Raw genomic sequence first — 18496 nt, forward strand, 5'->3', positions numbered from 1 at the left:
CAAAATATATTTATAGAAATTTATTTACAAATATTTCGGATAAACTGAAAGGAGAAAAAGTTTTGAAAAAAAAATAATAAAAAAAAAAAAAAACGAAAAGTATTTTTAAAATATATATAATACAAAAAGTTTACAATTGAAAAAGTGTGGAAACAACTTAATCAGCATTATTTTGTTGACGATTTTCAGTTTTAGAGATCGTCAGCAATCGATTGTGATTCGTTGGCTGTCATTGTTCGTCGCCGTATTTCCGATATTTATCTTAATCGATATTATGTTATTTCATTTTCCCTTTCTTTCTTTACCTATTTTTTTTTTTTTTTTTTTTTTTTTTTTTTTTTTTTTTTGGATTGAATTTTTGATTTGATTGAGAAAACAATTTGTGTGTTAAATTTTCAAAATTTTTAATAGTATTTTAATAAGCTCGCCATCCATGTGAGCGACGTTCGTCGTCGTCGTAAAAAGCATTCATTTCGGCTGATAGACGGAAACCGCTAGTTTTGGCGAAGAAAAAAAAAAAAAAAAAAAAAAATAAATAAATAAATAAATAAGGAAAACAGAACGGACTAAATAATAATAAATTTATGAAATTTCATCACGTGTTATATTCTGTGCAGTCGCTTTAGTTTTATTTTATTTTTGTTTATTAATTGTACGTCGACGGTAATGCTTGTGCGAATTGTAAACGCGCCGGTACGCTCCCATCAACGGTGATAATAATGAATATAAATCAACACAGTGGTCCTGGCCGACCAATGAAGTCTTATGCCGCAAACGCCCTTAATACAACACTAGCGCCGTCAATAGCAATAAAGACTTGCGACAGTAGCAATCATTTTTCAACATTGAATGAAATCGATTACAAGAAAGTAGCGATTACAACATTTATGAATACTAAAACCGGCTCATCGACATCTTCAATGTCATCGCCATCGTTGTCCATTATTTCCAGTTCTTGTTCGTTATCGTCGTCATCGTGTACACCATTAATTAACGGTAATTCTGCATGCAAAAGCGTTTGCGAAGGTGCAGGCATGACATCTACCACTATGAATATTAGCAATATATCATCAAGTAGCAATGGTGGTAATAGTGGCAATAATGGTGCTGGTAGTAGTGGTAGTAGTTGCAGCGGCGGTAAAATTACAAAAAATTTTATAGCCCCTCCACCGCTGCCGCCAGCTATTGGTTGTACTACCTCATCGGATCGTTTAGTGACGGGGCCTTCATGTAAGGCTTTACGCACAGCTGTTTCAGCTTTATATTCCGTCGATGATTTCGTCAAAGAGAAAATCGGTTCAGGATTTTTCTCCGAAGTTTATAAGGTAAGTAAAAGAGCAAAATTTTGAAAAAAAAAACGCAAACTTTCACTTTATTTGAAATTCTTAACATTTTTAATGTCCTCTAAGAAAGAAGATTGAATTACGTATAGTAGTTCTCTTCTAAACTAGTTCCAATAGTTGATTAGAGCCGAAAGAAGAAATAGAAAATTAGAATTTGCACTTAGGTTAAATAGTGGGGCAAATTGTTACGACCCTAATGTGGGGAGAAGACTGCAATGCAAATTCTTAGTAGCTCTATCTCGTTGAAGAATTTCTTTCGCTATTGTCTTGTCCTATTAAAATCCATAAAATCCAGACGTAGATTTCCTGTTTGACTCGTAAAATTGTAGATAGATGAAGCTGGATACAGGATTCTCATTGCCGAGTTTCTGAGAGGTTTTCACAAGCTTGTCGAAGCGAAAGAATGGCACTGTGCCATAGTTCCGAAAGATTTCGTTTAAATTATACAATACCTTCATCCATTATCTAGAGTTTATCTTTCTATTGACATGGTATCTACGTAAAATGAGACGAGAAATTTGAAAAAGGACTGGAGTTGTTTAAATTTGGAAAAGAATTGAAGAAGAAATCATTTTAGCACATTAACGGGCATAAATGCTGTAGTATTCGTTCTCTTTCATCCCGCTGCAAAATGATATATGATGATGGCAATGATATGGTATTGCCATTTGAAAGTTAGTTATTATTAATTTTCTCATTTAGCCTTTAAAACGTAATTTGTTTTAATTTTTAGAATTTTATTTTCCTTTTTTTCGATCTAATATTATTTTCTACTCAAGCAGATGATTCGCAAAAGTGGAAGATGATAGTAAGTTGAAAAGAAATATTTTCCGATTTGTTAAAAATTTTTTAATAAACGTCATGTTTTAGAAAATGGATTAGTTCCGTGTCAAATTTGGACGGCATTAGCCTCGTTTTTTATGGCATAATTTTCCGGAATTGCTGGAGAAAGATTATTTTGGTAGCTGACACTCTGACATGCAGTCGCGTTATTACTTGACTTTGTTTGCCTTATTGCTAAAGAATTTTTATCAAGTCTGAATATTTTCGCAAACAATCTTTATTGAGTGCGTACCGTGGAGTGAATGTTTTCGTAAAACGTTCACTTGGTTACCTCTTGATATGACCTTCAGCGATCGAATATTGATTGTAAGGGATCTAAAATTTCTTAAAAATTGCCACCTGTAGGTTGAAAATAAGAAGATGGAGACACCGACAGGGAAGATGATATCGGCCTAGAAAGTGATTTTGAATAGATCGTATTTAGGTTTATTTTCAATTCGCATAGACTTCACTTGTATCAAGAGTGTTGTAGCGAACAAAGATGATTTAAAATAAGCTTTTATTTGAATAAAGTAACCGTGTTTGCGAACCGAATTTTCTCGAATCGATCACAAGCTTTCATTAACAGTCATTCTTAAGAAGAATTTTTGGTTTCCAGCATGTATTTCCTTGAAATGAAAATTGCCTCAGCCGGTCCAAAGTTACCATATCCATTTAGAGCGGATTTGAAAATTGTAATTTCCCATAGGGGATATAAATCATACTGAGTGTACACCGATAAATCGTCACAAAAATGCAAAATATTTTATCGATTATGGAACCACGTCGCACGTTCTTATTACTTAAAAATAACTTATACGTCGCGTTCCCCCAAATAGTAGAACACGAGGTAAATTTTATCTATCAAAAGTGAGCGCACGCAAGTTGGGTGAACGGCAATCGGATTTAAGATTTAAGTTCGTGGGTACTGCGAAAAATGTGTTTTCTATTCTTTCATTCAAGATTGAAGGTTGTCGCTACGAAAACAGAATGCTTTTTAAAGACAAAATACAAAACACATTGTAAATGCCTTCGATGTTAGTATTTTAAGAAACGAAAAAATCTAAATCGCTACTGCGTGATGTCATTCGTTAAATAAGGTAGGTAGGTAGGTAGATAGGTGTAACAAGCTGTGTGAAATGTAGATGCACTTGAGTATTTATTGTTGTAAGGAATTCTGTCGGCTTTTTTTTGCTTTATCTCTCTCTTACAATGAAGAAATGTTTGTTTTTCTAAATAAAAAAAAAAAAAACATAGAAATCATTTACTCTTTATACTTGAAAGTTTTTACAGAACAATAAGAATTTAATTAATTATTTGCATTTCTTTAATGAAGTAAAAAAAAAAAAAAAATTTCAGTTACGTTTATTACGCTTGATTATTTCAGTAAATTAAGATATTTTCTCATTGTTTTTTCTTTTTTCTTTTTTTTTTTTTTATTAATTCGCATTTCTTTTTTTTTTTTCTTTTTCTTTTGCGAAGCGATTCTTTTTATAAAATTTTTCTCTCATGTGATTTTTATAATAATTTTCACTTTTAATTGCTTTTGTTTTATTTAACATTTTTTTTTTTTTTTTTTTTTTTTTTTTTTTTTTTTTTTTTTTTTTTTGTTTTCTTTATCGTACAAGCAAGTTAACATTGTTTTCGTTATAATTAAAAGTATTACGCGATTTCATATATATATATATGTAATGTATAAAGTGGTGGTCGTGGTCTTTGCCGTTTTATTACATATAGTTAGAGTATTTGTGCTTTCATCAGAGAGTAACACAGTAACGATTGTATAGCGCCGCACCGCGACCATTGTTGTCATTATGATCTATAGACGTGTGCATGTATTCGTATGTGGTGAATACCACATTCCTTTATACATTCATTCATACGTTTATTCATTCATTTATACTCTTTTTTTGGGATACAATTTTTATTTAAAACAATGGTTTGTTTCTTTATTTTTCTTCACTTTTGCTTTTCTATGTTTCTATTACATTAGAGTGCATTCCTCGGCTAAAAGTGAAAACTCCATATATATTAATATATACATATATATATGTATATGTATGCATGCATTTACAAAAAAAGAAGAAAAACTTTTCATTTCGTTTGCTTGCGTTTATTAGTTTTTGCTATGGTTGTTATAATTTATAACCGACAATTTACCGAAGAAGAAACACTAACAGCACACACCAGAGATACACAACTGTTTTCTATGCGGGATTAAACCAATCCGGTACATTATCCGTTTACTCTTTACTGACACTGACAGAGTTTATTGAAAATATTGGAACAAATTTCCCTCATGTTCCTTAAGCCATTCGTTATTGCCATTGAAAGGATCTTCTCTACCTTCCTCTAAGACATTCTTCGGTTTATTATTTTAAGTTTCATGGTCATCTGTCATCATCTTTGTCTAAATTAAAATGCACTCTACAAATTAAGATGTGCAGAAGCACTATGACTATGGGCTCACTGCCAAGTTTAATGTATGTGAAAGGTGAAGGGATGGTATCTTTACCAGTTAGGTCATGGTTAAGCGGAGTTGCGCTGTTCGAGGAAAAGCTCTCGCCGTTTCTACTATGATTACCATCTTCGAGTGCTTCGAGCTTTTACAGTTTGAATATTCAAAAATGTGAAATTATGACTATATAAAGTATATATAAGATTCTCTTAATCCATCCAAGAAAGTAAGTACGTTTCAGTACGTCTGTCCCTTCGCCTTTCAGAAAATGAGATAAAAAGCTTATACCATATCGTTCTTGGTCAAAGATCATGAGCAATGAGACGGACGAGAGATGCACTTTTGGACGATGACAGCGACGAATCCATGTGATTTTTCGATAGTACCACATTTCAAACGAAATGTATATAAATTTCATGACTGGTAGTTGTAATATTAGTGCTATATATATATATATATATATATATATATAGGACCCTTTTTTTTGATTCTTTTCTTTCCGCTTACTTTCCACTTGTGTTCCTTCATTCGAAAATTTTGTACTTTCCACAAATATTCAAAAAATGTGTTATTTTGCATTTTATGCATACGGCTCGCGAGCCATCATTTGGTTATGGCTGATATAAATTTATTGCTTTTGCCGGGTGAAAATTAACTTTTAATATAAATTTTTCACAGAAACGCATACTAAAGCCAAACATTTCAGCAGAGAAATTGTCAGCAAAGCATTTTTCTTGATATAAATAGATATATTAAAAAAAAAAAAAAAAGCAATGTAAATCAATTTTTAAAATTTAAAACAAATTATAAAAAAAAAAAAAAAAAAAAAAAAAATGCATTTAATTTGCTGTCTAATTAATTATTCAAAAACAATGTTTTTTTTCTTTCTCTTTAAATACACATTTCATTCATTCCCTTCAATTGTTGCGAGGTAAACTCATTGGCTGCATATAAGTGCAATAACTTAACACTTTCGTTCAAGTTTAGTTTATGATGAAAAAACGTAATGTATTACGTTTCTGTAACTTTTCATAAAAACATATATAAATCTTTGGTGCTTGTGCTAAAGTGTGCAAAAAAAAAAAAAAAAACTCTAACATGTGCAAGCAGTAGAGAGTGCTTTGAGCTTAGATCGACATATGTGTTTGTATTATATGTGGTTGAAATTCCTTATGTACCAAAAAAAATTGCAGGCAATAAAATGCACGGCTTTTTTTGACTACGGTCTTGATTAAATTTCAGATAACGTTTTTGGATAAAGTTCCTGGACATGATAAGAAATTAAAGCATTTTCTTAAATGTCAATTAATTAGGGTTATATTGAAAAAGAAAGTAGGATGGGAAGTAGGATGTCCTTGTTATGTGGAAGAAAAGTTCAAAGAGAAAGCCGATGTTCTTTTTAATCCACATCTGCTCCTCTTTATTTTTCTTCGTTATGGTTGCTCCGATTGTAAAATTTTACTTTTTCGTGGTTCCTAGCATTCGTTGAGTTTATTGAGTCCGCATTGAGTTTATGTGAACGTTGAAGGGCTTCAGATAGACCCAACTTTTATTACACATGCATGCTTATTCGCCTGTCCATCTGTCCCTCCGATGCCCATGTTTATATGATGTTTTGTCTACTGAATCTTGAATCCGATCACTCTTCGTTTGCAGCATTTTTTTTATGTGTAGAAGTTTTGTATTGGTGGTGGTTTTCTTCGATATAAACGCCTTTACCCAAAGAAAAGGACTTTATAAGGCAATAAGATCTCCTTTTTAGTACTATATGATGAAAATTGATACAAAAGAATGATATAAAAATTTACTGTGATAAGTTTGTACCACATAGGTATGTTTTCTGAATTCGTCTTCTCATGAGAATTAAATCTTTTTACTATGACAAGGCGTGTGTTTTTTATATTCTACAACAAAATGCAAGGTTGCCACATTCTATTAAGTCATTTTGTGTAGGGGCCTTTACTTGTTCGATTTGCATGAATGTAACGTTTATATTTGCTTTTTAAGTAAAATTCATGCATTCATTCATATAAAGGTTCTCTATAAAGGTTTAATGTGATATCTTTCGGTACAATGGGTTTCTGAAAGCATATCCCAAGTAATCGGTATTATTTTTTAATGATTGTAATTAAATGAATTTTTGATAATTATTATGATGAACAGGTAGATAGGTGAACGCTCTCTATGAAAATCAGGAGAAGATCAAAAATAATATTTCTCGTCCATGTCAAGGATATATATTGTTCGACAACTAGGAGGTATTGCGAAAGAATGCATTTGACGGGATATAAAATATCCGTTTGTGATGAATATGTGGAAAATTTACTATGTGTACATGAAAAATGACTTTTTACCTTTAACTAATTATAGGTATATAGTAAGATAATTTAATGGGGCTTATCGAACCCCAAAAGCTTTGCAGATTCTCTTGTACAAGGGGGGCAATTAAAGAAAATATCTTCTTATAAAGTTGGGATAATTTATTCTGTAAATCCTGGGTTAATAAAACGTAGTGACTTGAGAAGGGTTGTTCAACTCAGTTCTCAAACCGTCAAAAATGATATTAAATTTTTCTCGAAGATGATGGTTAAGCAATAACGCAAGATTAGACACTTTTCCCCTGACAAAAATTGCTAGGTTTTCTGAAGGGAAGAAAGCCGAAGGCCTTTTTAAAAAGTATTCTTTACTATGGTACGCGATAATATTAACAGTCGACATCTCACTGTGTGGATTAAGTTAAATATTTCTGGTACATCCCTAAATGAATGAGATTTTCCATAAACGTTTAATTATTTATATAAAAAGTTGTTTCAGCTTTCATCATAAATCGAGACAATTGTAAATATTTATAAAATTTAGGATGAACATGCAGCGGATAATCATTTCATAACAGGAAGAATTCTGTGCACATAAAGACAATTGTTTTTTTATATATACGAACAATAAACTCTCATCATCATATGACAATGGTTTTATAATAAAAGGAAAATATATGTGCCAATAACCTTTAGGAAAATTATTGAATGAAAAAAATAATTTCATATAAAAGAAGAAAATTCTTTCATCAAATCTAAAAAGGGAAACAATTAAAAGCGCAATGTTTGCCTTTAGACGAATCTTGAATGCCCATCAAATAATTTTTCTTTCTTGATTCGCATTGTGTTAGTTCTCTACTACTACTCTGATCTATGTTTAAGCAAAGCATTTAGCTTACTATCGATTCGATGTAAGCTCAATAGGTATTAAATTTTTTTGATAGGGTTTTTTGAGCTTCTTTTTTAAAGAATCTTCCTGAACAAACTGAATTAGTCCAAGGCGTTTAGCATATGTGTGAGTTGTGCGAAAAGCATAACAAAATTAATATATCTCGAAATTTTATAAAATTGGCGGATATAAAAATCCAATTGAGTGTGGAACAAACGAAAACATAATATGATATAAGTGATGACGATGAGGATGACGTTGCCTGCTGTCATACTATGTGGGACGTTTTGTTGTGCTCTTGCTGGGCCGGCCACACATCATCCATTAAGTATGTTATATATAAATCATAACTGTGCAGTAGTTGTATACATATACAAATCTATTTGAATATCCTCCTCCCCCCCCGTTTCTTTTGGTCCCTTGAACACATGGCAAGCTTTATTGCTAACAGCGGACATACGTACAACTATCTTGACACTTGAATGAATAGTAGAAAGAAAATAGTAAAAATCAAAAACGAGAATATAATGAATAAAATGAAAAAAAAAAAAAAAAAAACTTCACCAAGTATTTGTATAACGCCACATATAGTAATAAAAATAAAAAATAATATAAATAAAAAAATAAAAAAAAAAAAAAAAAAAAAATCTCACCAAGTATTTGTATAACGCCACATATAGTAGTAATAATAATAATAATAAGAATAAAAAAATAAAAAAAAAAACCAACAGAGTGCAAGCAATTACAATCAAACATTTTCATGTACTTTTAGATTTATACTCATTGTAGACATCCATGCACACACAAATCTCTGCGCGCATTAATGAAAAGAAAGACGCACTCTTACGTCTACTATACTCAATTTATGTAGAGCCCTTTTTTTTTTTCTTTTTTTTTTTTTACACATAGCAACAGCAGCAAATTCTAGTTTCATAGCTCTTCTACTATGCTATACTATATATGCTCTTAACGGTTCATGGCGAGTTTTTGAAGTAAACAAAAAACCATCACACATCAATCCATTTCCATTTCTATACTTTGCTTTCATTATAGATAAAAGAAATGCTGCTTTGTACGAAGATTGAGGTGGAGGGAGGGGAGAGAGTTGAGGGAAACAGGGACAAAAAAGTCTCTTCTATTTTCTTTAATTGAAATGACGTTAATTGCGTTGAAAGTTGTTCCAAAGCTGTTGAAATTTTCCCAGTTAACCCCAACCGCTAAAGTTCACCGACAAATAACAAACAAAAAAATGAAAATAACTGTACATATTATGGAAATTATGAACGAAATCAAAATTTCAAATAAATCATAATAACATGACTGTTAAATTTCTACAACTACTTCGATTTATGAGTAGTTTCATATAACATAAAAATTTCAATATGAAATCAAATAACTAGCGGCGGCGGCGGCGGTGGCGGCGGCGGCAAATATATGAAGAAATTTTTGAATGGAATGTGAATTTTAGACTTTTTTTTTTTTTTTTTTTTGAACTTTTTGAAATAAATCAATTGTCTTATGCGTGCATGCATGTGTGCATACGTGAACACATACATACACATACATTGTTCGTATCTTTCACGGGCATCGTCAACGACACGTATCATTATCTCTCGCGTTTTACGTGTATGCGTGTATGTGGCTAACATTAAAACTAAACGGAGATGTGTAATAAGTTTTCAAGTGAACAAAGTCCATATTTCATTATTGTAGCTATATATATGTAATAGATAGCTATAGTTATAATAGATTTGTCACTGACTTCGTAACACCCAAAAATATTTATTCCAGTTCCTTTCGCCATGCCAGCATCCCCCATGTCTTCATGTTGCCCTTTTATTTGTTGCTAAAATGTTAAGCTTCACGGAGGTTTAGGCAGAATGCTAAAAAATGGCTCATTTCGAGCTTGTGGTCATGAGTGAAGTGTGAGAAAGGGCCTTATCTCTCTCTGTCTAAGATCAACATAATTTCTTCCCCTTAGTTTTGATTTGAATTTTCTTAGGAATAAGATCCAAAGAATCCCCGTAAAGAGCAAGTATTCTCAATCAAGTTGATTTTGATAGGTGGGTCCTCTTTTCAAGACAATAAAAACGCACTAAAGAGTTGAGTTAGGGAGTTGAAAGTCAGATCGCAATCGCGGCGCTTATTTCTTTTTTATCATTAAAGTAAAAGCGCTACTGATCCGATCGGTCTTTGTCCAAAACTTATATCGAGGAGTTTAAAATTTTCAATGTCCTGAAAGATGGGAATACCAAAGGTTTATTATTTCACTTGTCGAAATATTGAATGACGAGTTGATCAGCATGAGGTTCTGAATCGATCTGAATTTTTAAAAGATATAAAAATCATTTTTGATTGAAATCAGAGCAAGCTGTGTCTAGCCATGTATGCGGACTTGCTGAATAAGTAATTTCATTAGGGATCGGTCAATAATTGTCTGGACTGATTAAGATTTTTTTTTTTTTTTTTTTTTTTTTTTTTTTTTGGTGTAAGATTCGACTTTATTCGCGGGCGTAGTCAATACAACGCTTCGCTGGCATTTTAATTCTTTTTTTTTTGCGTAATGATCTGCCAAGACCCTCAAATAGTGTTCCAGTTTCCCCTATGACCCAGAAATTAGATGTAAAACCTTTTTCCTGGAACAATTATGGAAACAATTCGAAACTTAATTCATGCACTTTCGCCATAGTAACGATTGACTTCACGTACGTGGTGTGTTTGTTCCACTATGAGTAAATGCGGTATCCATTTGAAAATTTAGGTTTAAAGCCATCTCTTACAAAATCAGATTTCGATTGTCGAGTGCTGTCGTTGGCGTCCGCAAGACACTGTTTGAAAATCGCTACCCTCCGTCAACCTGTTGTTGTTCTTAAGCATCATTGCAATCCCTAAGTAAATCGTTGAAATAATATGTTTGAGGATTCATGCTATCTAAACGCAGTTGTGCTTTGTAAGAAATGACTCGTCTACGCCAGTTCAGCAAATTAATGACCTATGCAAGGCCGTTAGCAAGACGAGCTTCCTTACGCTCATCTTGTTGAAGATTGGTTGCTTTTGATCTTGTGCTTTCGCCTTCTGAACGAATAGTCTCTTAGGGGAAACTAAATAATTTAAAGAAAGGATGAGGAGGAGGTAACCAGGAAGCAGATGCACTACTTCGTTAGCCGATGGTAAAAAAATCCGTAGCATTGATCGTTGCCCATAGCCGAAATTTAGAGTTCGCTCATCTTTTCCCTATCGCTTATATCAGCGATAAAAACCATATTGGATTAGTTTACGGATTACAAAGGAGGAAAGTTCAAAAATACTTATGTAAAAATGCAAGACATAAAAAAAAAAAAAAAAAATGGTAAAGTGTGTGTAGAGATAACCTAATCAAATGTTGACTAAGTCTTATTTAATGCAATTAGTTTGAATAGATTTATAACTTGTTCGCATACATTGCAAAAGAAAATAGCGTTTTTCCGGAAAAATGTGTTAAAATATGCTTAACGTGATCATTTTATGCGCATTGCTTAAATGGCAGGCAAACTAAAGGAGAAGAAAAAACAACAACATAATATTAGAGAGTACTTAAAGAAAATTGCAAGAAAAAAAAAAAAAATAAAATCACTTTGGCCATAACAATGGAGGTAAAAGCAAGTAGAAATTTTTCCTATTGTTTAAGTTTTTTTTTTTTTTCCCTGCTAACCGACAAAGCAAAATAATTTCCATATAAACTAAGCAAGTAAAAGCAATCACTAAACTAACTAAGGACTGATTAAAATAATCGTTTCGTTCATTTCGTTTAGAAATATCTGCTATCCACTGCTATATGTTTTATTATAAACATAGTTTGCCTATAAAATTATATTATAATAAAAATTATTGCAATATTCGATATTTTTGTTCTTAGTTATCAAAAAGGTATGGACACTTTTTCACTTTATCTATCTCTATTATTAGTTATTGTTTTTCTATTTTTTGTTTTTTCTTTCTTTTTTTTTCATTCAAATAATCATTAGCTAGCTTAGTTTAGCTAGCTATTCATGCTTGATTATGTTTCTTCGACTGCTGTTGTGATTTTCATTTTAAGGCTAAATGTTGGCCATTCCTTCTCCCATTTCGTTGCTGCGTGTCGTTACAACCATATCATTTTACATAATAAATTCTCCGTTAAGAAGAATAAATTACTAACCAAACTCCTCATCTTAAGGCTATAACTAACTAATACGAAATAAAAGCCACATTCTTATTATTATTATTATTTTTTGTTTTTTTTTTTGTTTTCGTTTTTGTTTTTAACTTTCTTTTACACAATTGTTGTTATTGTTTCTTAACTTTTTAAAGTCTAAGGTGAAATTCAATCTGTTGTTATTTGATTGCAATCGTATTTTTTTTTTATTGTTGTTGTTGTTGTTTTTTATTCAAAACGCAAATGCTTATTTTCTAAACTCACTTTAAATTCGTTCAAGTTGTTGTTTCTTTTTTTTTCCTTTCTTTTACGCGTTTCACTTTAAGGCATTAATGCTTCAAATGATCTTGGGGATGATAACGATGGCGCGCTGTAGGTATACTGTCACTAATAAGCGGGCGTTTACCGTTTACTTGACCCAATAGTAACCAAATTATACCTAAAATAGTAATTACATGAAGTCAGCATACAATGCTGCCAGTGTACTCTCTGTGATATTATCTTGTCTTGTGTTCCATGTTCCTCTTAGAAAAAAAAAGTTCTTTATAACTCAATTTTTAACTTATTTTCTTGTCTGTCTTTCTTTCTTTAAAGCAATCAAATAAACAAAAAAAAAAAAAAGAAAAGAAAATTCGCAGTAAACGGCCGCCTTTTGGACTCTACACATATTGAAAGAAACGACGACTGAGAGATGACGACTCTGAAATACGCTACATTTGTTGTTTGTAGACGTGTAACTCTCAGATAAATATTGCGGCATTCCTTTGTCAACTTTTGACCCTCAAAAGAGTCAAGAGAGACAGAGAGAGAGAGAGAGAGAATATTTTCTCATGATTTCTTTTTTATATGAAAAGACCTTTAAATATATCCATGATCAGTTCTTATACTTCACACCACTTGCGATTAATTTAGTTATATTAGGTTTGTGCAGATGTATGCAAACACCTAAAAGGGCTGCAGGTAGACACACCTTTTAATATATTAAAATTTCATTAAAATATCTAAAAGCTGCAACCTGTAAGTTGAACACAAGAAAATAAGACAGCCAGGCGAACAAGAGGTGACTCCCATAAGCTTACCCATCCTGTCTGAACCACTATCGTAATCGAGCTTGATTCCGAACTACTTTCTGAATCATGGTGTTTATTGTGTTTGCGTGTGCAGCGGCCTATAAGCATTTTTATCTATTTATCACATTTGCCTGTCTTCCCTCTCTGTCTATATGTCCATCCGTCCTCTCTCTCTATTTGACTTCTGCCTACTTGTCTCTCTCTCTCTCTCTCTCTCTCTCTGATTCTGTTGGAATGTCCATCCGATCCAAAAATCGAAATAGAAATGGAATAGAAATATGCGACTGGCGTTTATCAGACTCTTCACTTCAATAATCCATTGCCCTCGCTAAAGACATTTTGTTTGATGTTGGAGCCGCTTGAGTCAAGGCATTTAGGGAAATGCGAACATATAGACTTACTTGGCGAACACTTTTTTTTCTTCGTAAAATGATTTCTTTTCGCTATAGTTGCTTATCCTGATACCGAGCTTTAATAAGCGTACACTGCACTATAGTGAATAAGAAGTTTTTGTAATGCTCATGAAAAGGAAATTAGGATTGATAACCATATTCATTTATCTGTTGCTCTATCTTTCTTTCTACTTTACTCTATCTAAAGAATTTCTGTAAGGTGGACTGCTGCTTTGTCTTATGTGAACTTTGTTACGTACGATTGCATGAGAATCGTTCATATCTTCTCGCAATCAACAAAAAATGCAATACTAAGTGCCAAACTCTCTAATAGCGCTTATCAAACACGTGAATATAAACGTAGTATAAAGTTCAACGACCCTAATAGGGTACGATTCAAAAGTATTATATCCTGCATGCACGCAAACGCATATATACATTTATATTATTGTTCGCTAACAGACAAATGTTCGATTGGCATGTGGCTTAACTAATCTTAAATACATAGTCTGTGTCTATACATATATATACATATATATATATATATATATATATACATATACAGTGAATAAGTTATGAATTTGAAATGATAAACGCTGACAACAACAGTAGTAACACGAACTATAAATATGATAATTTATAAATTGTCGCTTAAATTTAAATAATAATTGTTTATTTTGCTTTTTGTTTGTCTATCAACGAGACGATATGAACATTTCCTCAGTATCTCCATTAGTCTAAATAATAAATGCATTCAGATGACGAATCTTACGATTTTATGAATTTTAAAAGGAGAAAGAAAAAGAACATTGGATGGCAGCTCTGGTTTATAATAAAAACTTCATTTCATTTAAGTAAAGGTGGAAACAAAAAAAAAAGAAACGACTTAATAATAATAACAACATTTCCAGTTAATGTGCTCTAGTGATGATACACTTTACTGGTAAAACTCTCTCGTATCTCGTTGATTATAAATTATGCAAAAAATTAACAGCTTGTTTCCAGCCATGTTTTTTTTTTTTTTAATATTTAAAAAAAAAAATAGCGGGGTGATTTTTTTTTTTTACCGTTTTAAAAAAAAAAAAAAAAAAAAAAAAAAAAATGTGCATAGATAAGATGGCTTGTATAACGAGAACTTTATAGAGACAGTGTAACTAATAGTAGAGGAGAAAAAAAAAAAAAAATGAAAAAATTCAAGCAAGAAAGCTATATTCATCTTAAGCCACTCTTTGTACACCCATAGCCTTTGGCGACCGATAGCTACTCGGTGCGGTACACATTTTACTAACAGTTACTGAAAATGTTTTATCGAAACTTTTCTATTGATGCTCGTCCTTGAAAATATTAGTAAAACGTTTGTCCGTTGGTTTGACGCTAATAATATTTTACCTATAATAGCCTTAAACTATTGCTACACACAACTATAACTAATGCAATGGCATATAAACCAACTAACTACCTAATTAGTCAGTTAATTGCATCGACCTCTTCAGCGATACACTCGTATACTCGTATGTTATGACAAAGTGATAGAAATATTTTCTAAAATACACTATTATGGCAAACACACATTCGTAATGATAAAATTTTATGAAGATATTCGACAAGGATGGATGAACGGATGATGATATATATATATATATATATATATCAGCTATAGAACGTTAACTGTTTAAAATCTTAAGGAGGCTAAGTGACACATTTTGCCATTATTATCTGTTACTAGTCATGATAGACAACCATGTGTTGTTTCCATCTGCGTTGTTATAATTTTTATATTCCGGAAGAACAGTCTTATGAAAGCGCTCTCCGATATCAATTTTATTGTAAAACAGTAGCGCTAACTGTCGCAAACCACGCAGAAACAAATACTACCTTGTCTTACTCTTGTACTTCTAATGAATGCTTAATCCAAAGAAAGACTTGCGTTTTAAAGACATCCCTGCTTTCTTTGACGACAATATCGTCGATTTGCAATCCGAAAGACTAATACATTCCTAGACTAATTAAGCAAGCAGCGTAGCAAGTGACGCGCTATTCACCCCATGTGGCATCGGGCTCCGTTGTATTAAGTCTTAGATACGTAAAGATTCGAACTTGACCTTAAAGAGACATCTGACGGGGATTAATAAAATTGATTTAGGATTTCTTGTTGCTTTTTTCTATGCTTTTTTAATATAAGTGGTAGGTCCTTTTGTAGGTACAGCGTTAAGCCGAAGGTATATTTTCCTCATTTCGGCATTCGAGCTCTGTGCAAGTTTTAATCATAGATAGAAAGGATAGAAACAGTCGGTTGGGAAAGGAAAAGAGAAAGCCGGATTTTGGTATTGCCTGCAGATGTTTGCTCGTTACGAACCGTACGGTGTGAATGTAATTATCACAAGTGTTTTGTAGTCTTATTTATTACACATTTTATATCTACACTACTCACCTGTTCATTAAAATTTTAATAGACTAATGAAATTGAACACAAAGTACCCATGAATTGCAATTCTTTTAAACAATTCATCCATTAAATCAATTTATCAATTGCACATCGGACAGACTTTCACGTACATGATCACCATCGGTTTATTGTAACAATCGAAAGCTAAAGTGCTTTCTTTCTAGCTTCAGTCATGTCTTGGAGTTTGAATTTTTTTTTTAGTCTTAATTTGTAGATCGAAGGATTTATTTATTTTCAAGTACAAAAAAAAAAGTCCAAAGCTATTTGGCCATGAACTCTCTAAACCAGTAAGTAATGACTAAAAGTACAACCAAGTCTTCTATAGGGCGGTTATAATTCCATATAACATGGGACGAAAATTGGAACTGCTCTTCTATAAGAGGAAGAAGATGTTCTCCTACACACATTCTTACAACTCGAACGACATGAGGTATATATCTATGGCTGCACTTATTCGATTCGCGAAATTTCTTTTCTTGACATTTAAGCGGCCTATCTCAAATGCAGTTAGCGATCACTGAGGAACTTTCGCAAAAAATTGGCCACCACTTGATTGGTTCTAATCAAAAGTTCCTTGTAACGCGCTTGCAATATAATGCGGCAGTGCTTTTCATACGACGCGTACGACAACGACGATGCGATTGCCTTTTAAGCGACGGTACTCGATTGGTTTCGTGTCGTGTCGGATTTATCGATCGTTGAGGATATAGGATAAATATATAGAATAAAATAAGGATAAATATATAGGCGTGTGTAGCCATAATTTCGTGTCCCCTTATCGAGGTTTCCATAGAGCGCATTTCCTAAGTTGAACCAGTGATGAATTTCATATAATCCACGAAATGATTGTGTTATGGCAGACTTGACTGTAACCGAAAAAAAAAGAAGCAAACAAACAAAAAAAATTGGGACATCAGTGTTTTTTGCCTTAATTTAAATCTTGGATAAATGCATCATCATCATCTCGTTTTTGATTTCTTATCTTCTTTTATTGAATTGTTGACCTGATATTCCGTGAATCAGGTTCAACTTGCAGTTGATTACATTAGAACAAGAAACAGCTATTGGCATAATCTGGCTCTGTTTTTTCTAATTTTTTTTTTAAGTCAATATTTATTATTATTTTGTCAGTGTACGCTGATTTTTTTTGTTTTTGTTTTCGTTTTTTTTTTTTTTTCTTCTCTTTAATGTTATTTTTCTAGTTTCCTTATTGTTCACAAAATGTGTGTCTTTGTATCGTGCACAATTTAGTTCAGTTGCCGTTGCTTTTGTAATTGACTGAAGTAGTTAACCTCTATTTAACCATTGATTATATATTTCCAGTCGAGAATATCTTAATGAAAAATTTTCGTTTCTTCAATCTCTAATGATGTTGTTGGTTAATCGTTGGTTGTTGTTTTGTCAGATTTAAAAAAAAATAAAACGTAAATGGGAATTAGTAATAAATTTACGCCTATTAAGTCAAATTTGAATCCAATTATCAGACACACTAACCATAGCGCAATATTAATTAAATAATTGACTTATAGTATTTTATGTTTCACAGCTGAAATTATTGCTGAAATTTTAACTCCTTAACGGAGCACTAAGCTAAGGCTTAGCTAAGCGTGCCAAAGTAATTCTTAAATATCTTTACTTTGCAAAATTTGATGATAATATTATGCAAGTATTTGTAGTATTTGTGCTGCATTGTCACTAATGTTTAACTAAATCAAGCTACGATAGAAGACTTTTATCAATTCATTTTATTAAGTTAATGATCAGTAGAGTCGGCCTTCTCAGCAATTTTTTATAAATAGAATTTTTTTTTTATATACGGAAATCTTTTAGTGTAGCTTCTCTTATATCCATTGGCAGTTTAGTTTTCTTGTTTTTTTTTTTCATTTATTTGATTTCTCACAGGCAAGAAGCCAAAAAATGTACCATGAAAAGGAGAGAAAAGCAAAAAAAAAAAAGAAAAAAAAAAAAAACAAGAAGAAAAAATTAAGACAAAGGTGAATGAATTTTTGAAATATCTTCATTTCTTGCAGTCATTGCTTCTGTGTGTGTGCACATATAATAATAAGTACGTAGTACGAGTAGGTTTATGTGCGCATAAGTGTTTTCTCCTTTTACCAGCTATTATTCAAAACTGAAATAATTTTACGCCTAATGCTATAAGGTAGAAATCTTAACCCACATCCACATTTACTAAATAAAATACATGCATACATGCATACATAGATACATACCTACATGCATAACTGAAACTAGACGGTATAAAAGAAATGTGCATCAACGGAATAACGTTATAAATATTGAGATGTAATAACGACATGTAAAGATTTGCTGTTTTCAGGTGTGTACTCTATGTACTCACATATGCACACACACACACACACACACAAACACACATGCATATTTATATATATATGAATATATTTATATGTATTTGCATTCTAGTTCACTTATAGTCAGAAGTATTGTTTATGAGAATCTGATGATGATGATGATGATGATGATGATGATGACGACGATGATATGTTTGCTTCAGAAATGGCAAGGTGTTGAAATCCATATGCATAACAATAATGTGTACGCATCTAGC

At 32.1% G+C, this 18496-nt stretch overlaps 1 protein-coding gene across 1 annotated transcript in view; it reads left to right on the forward strand.

The window, feature by feature from the left end:
• The first annotated feature begins 339 nt into the window (after nucleotides 1-339).
• The window catches only part of LOC119642028, a 160352-nt gene continuing 142195 nt past the window's right edge, over nucleotides 340-18496 (forward strand). Inside the window, exon 1 of the mRNA XM_038040986.1 lies at nucleotides 340-1325. Coding sequence (XP_037896914.1) covers nucleotides 720-1325 — 606 coding nt within the window. The 5' untranslated portion in view covers nucleotides 340-719. The remainder of the gene's footprint in view (nucleotides 1326-18496) is intronic.

The sequence above is a fragment of the Glossina fuscipes genome, unplaced genomic scaffold, assembly GCF_014805625.2.
Source record: "Glossina fuscipes isolate IAEA_lab_2018 unplaced genomic scaffold, Yale_Gfus_2 204, whole genome shotgun sequence".
Classification (NCBI taxonomy): Eukaryota; Metazoa; Arthropoda; class Insecta; order Diptera; family Glossinidae; genus Glossina; species Glossina fuscipes.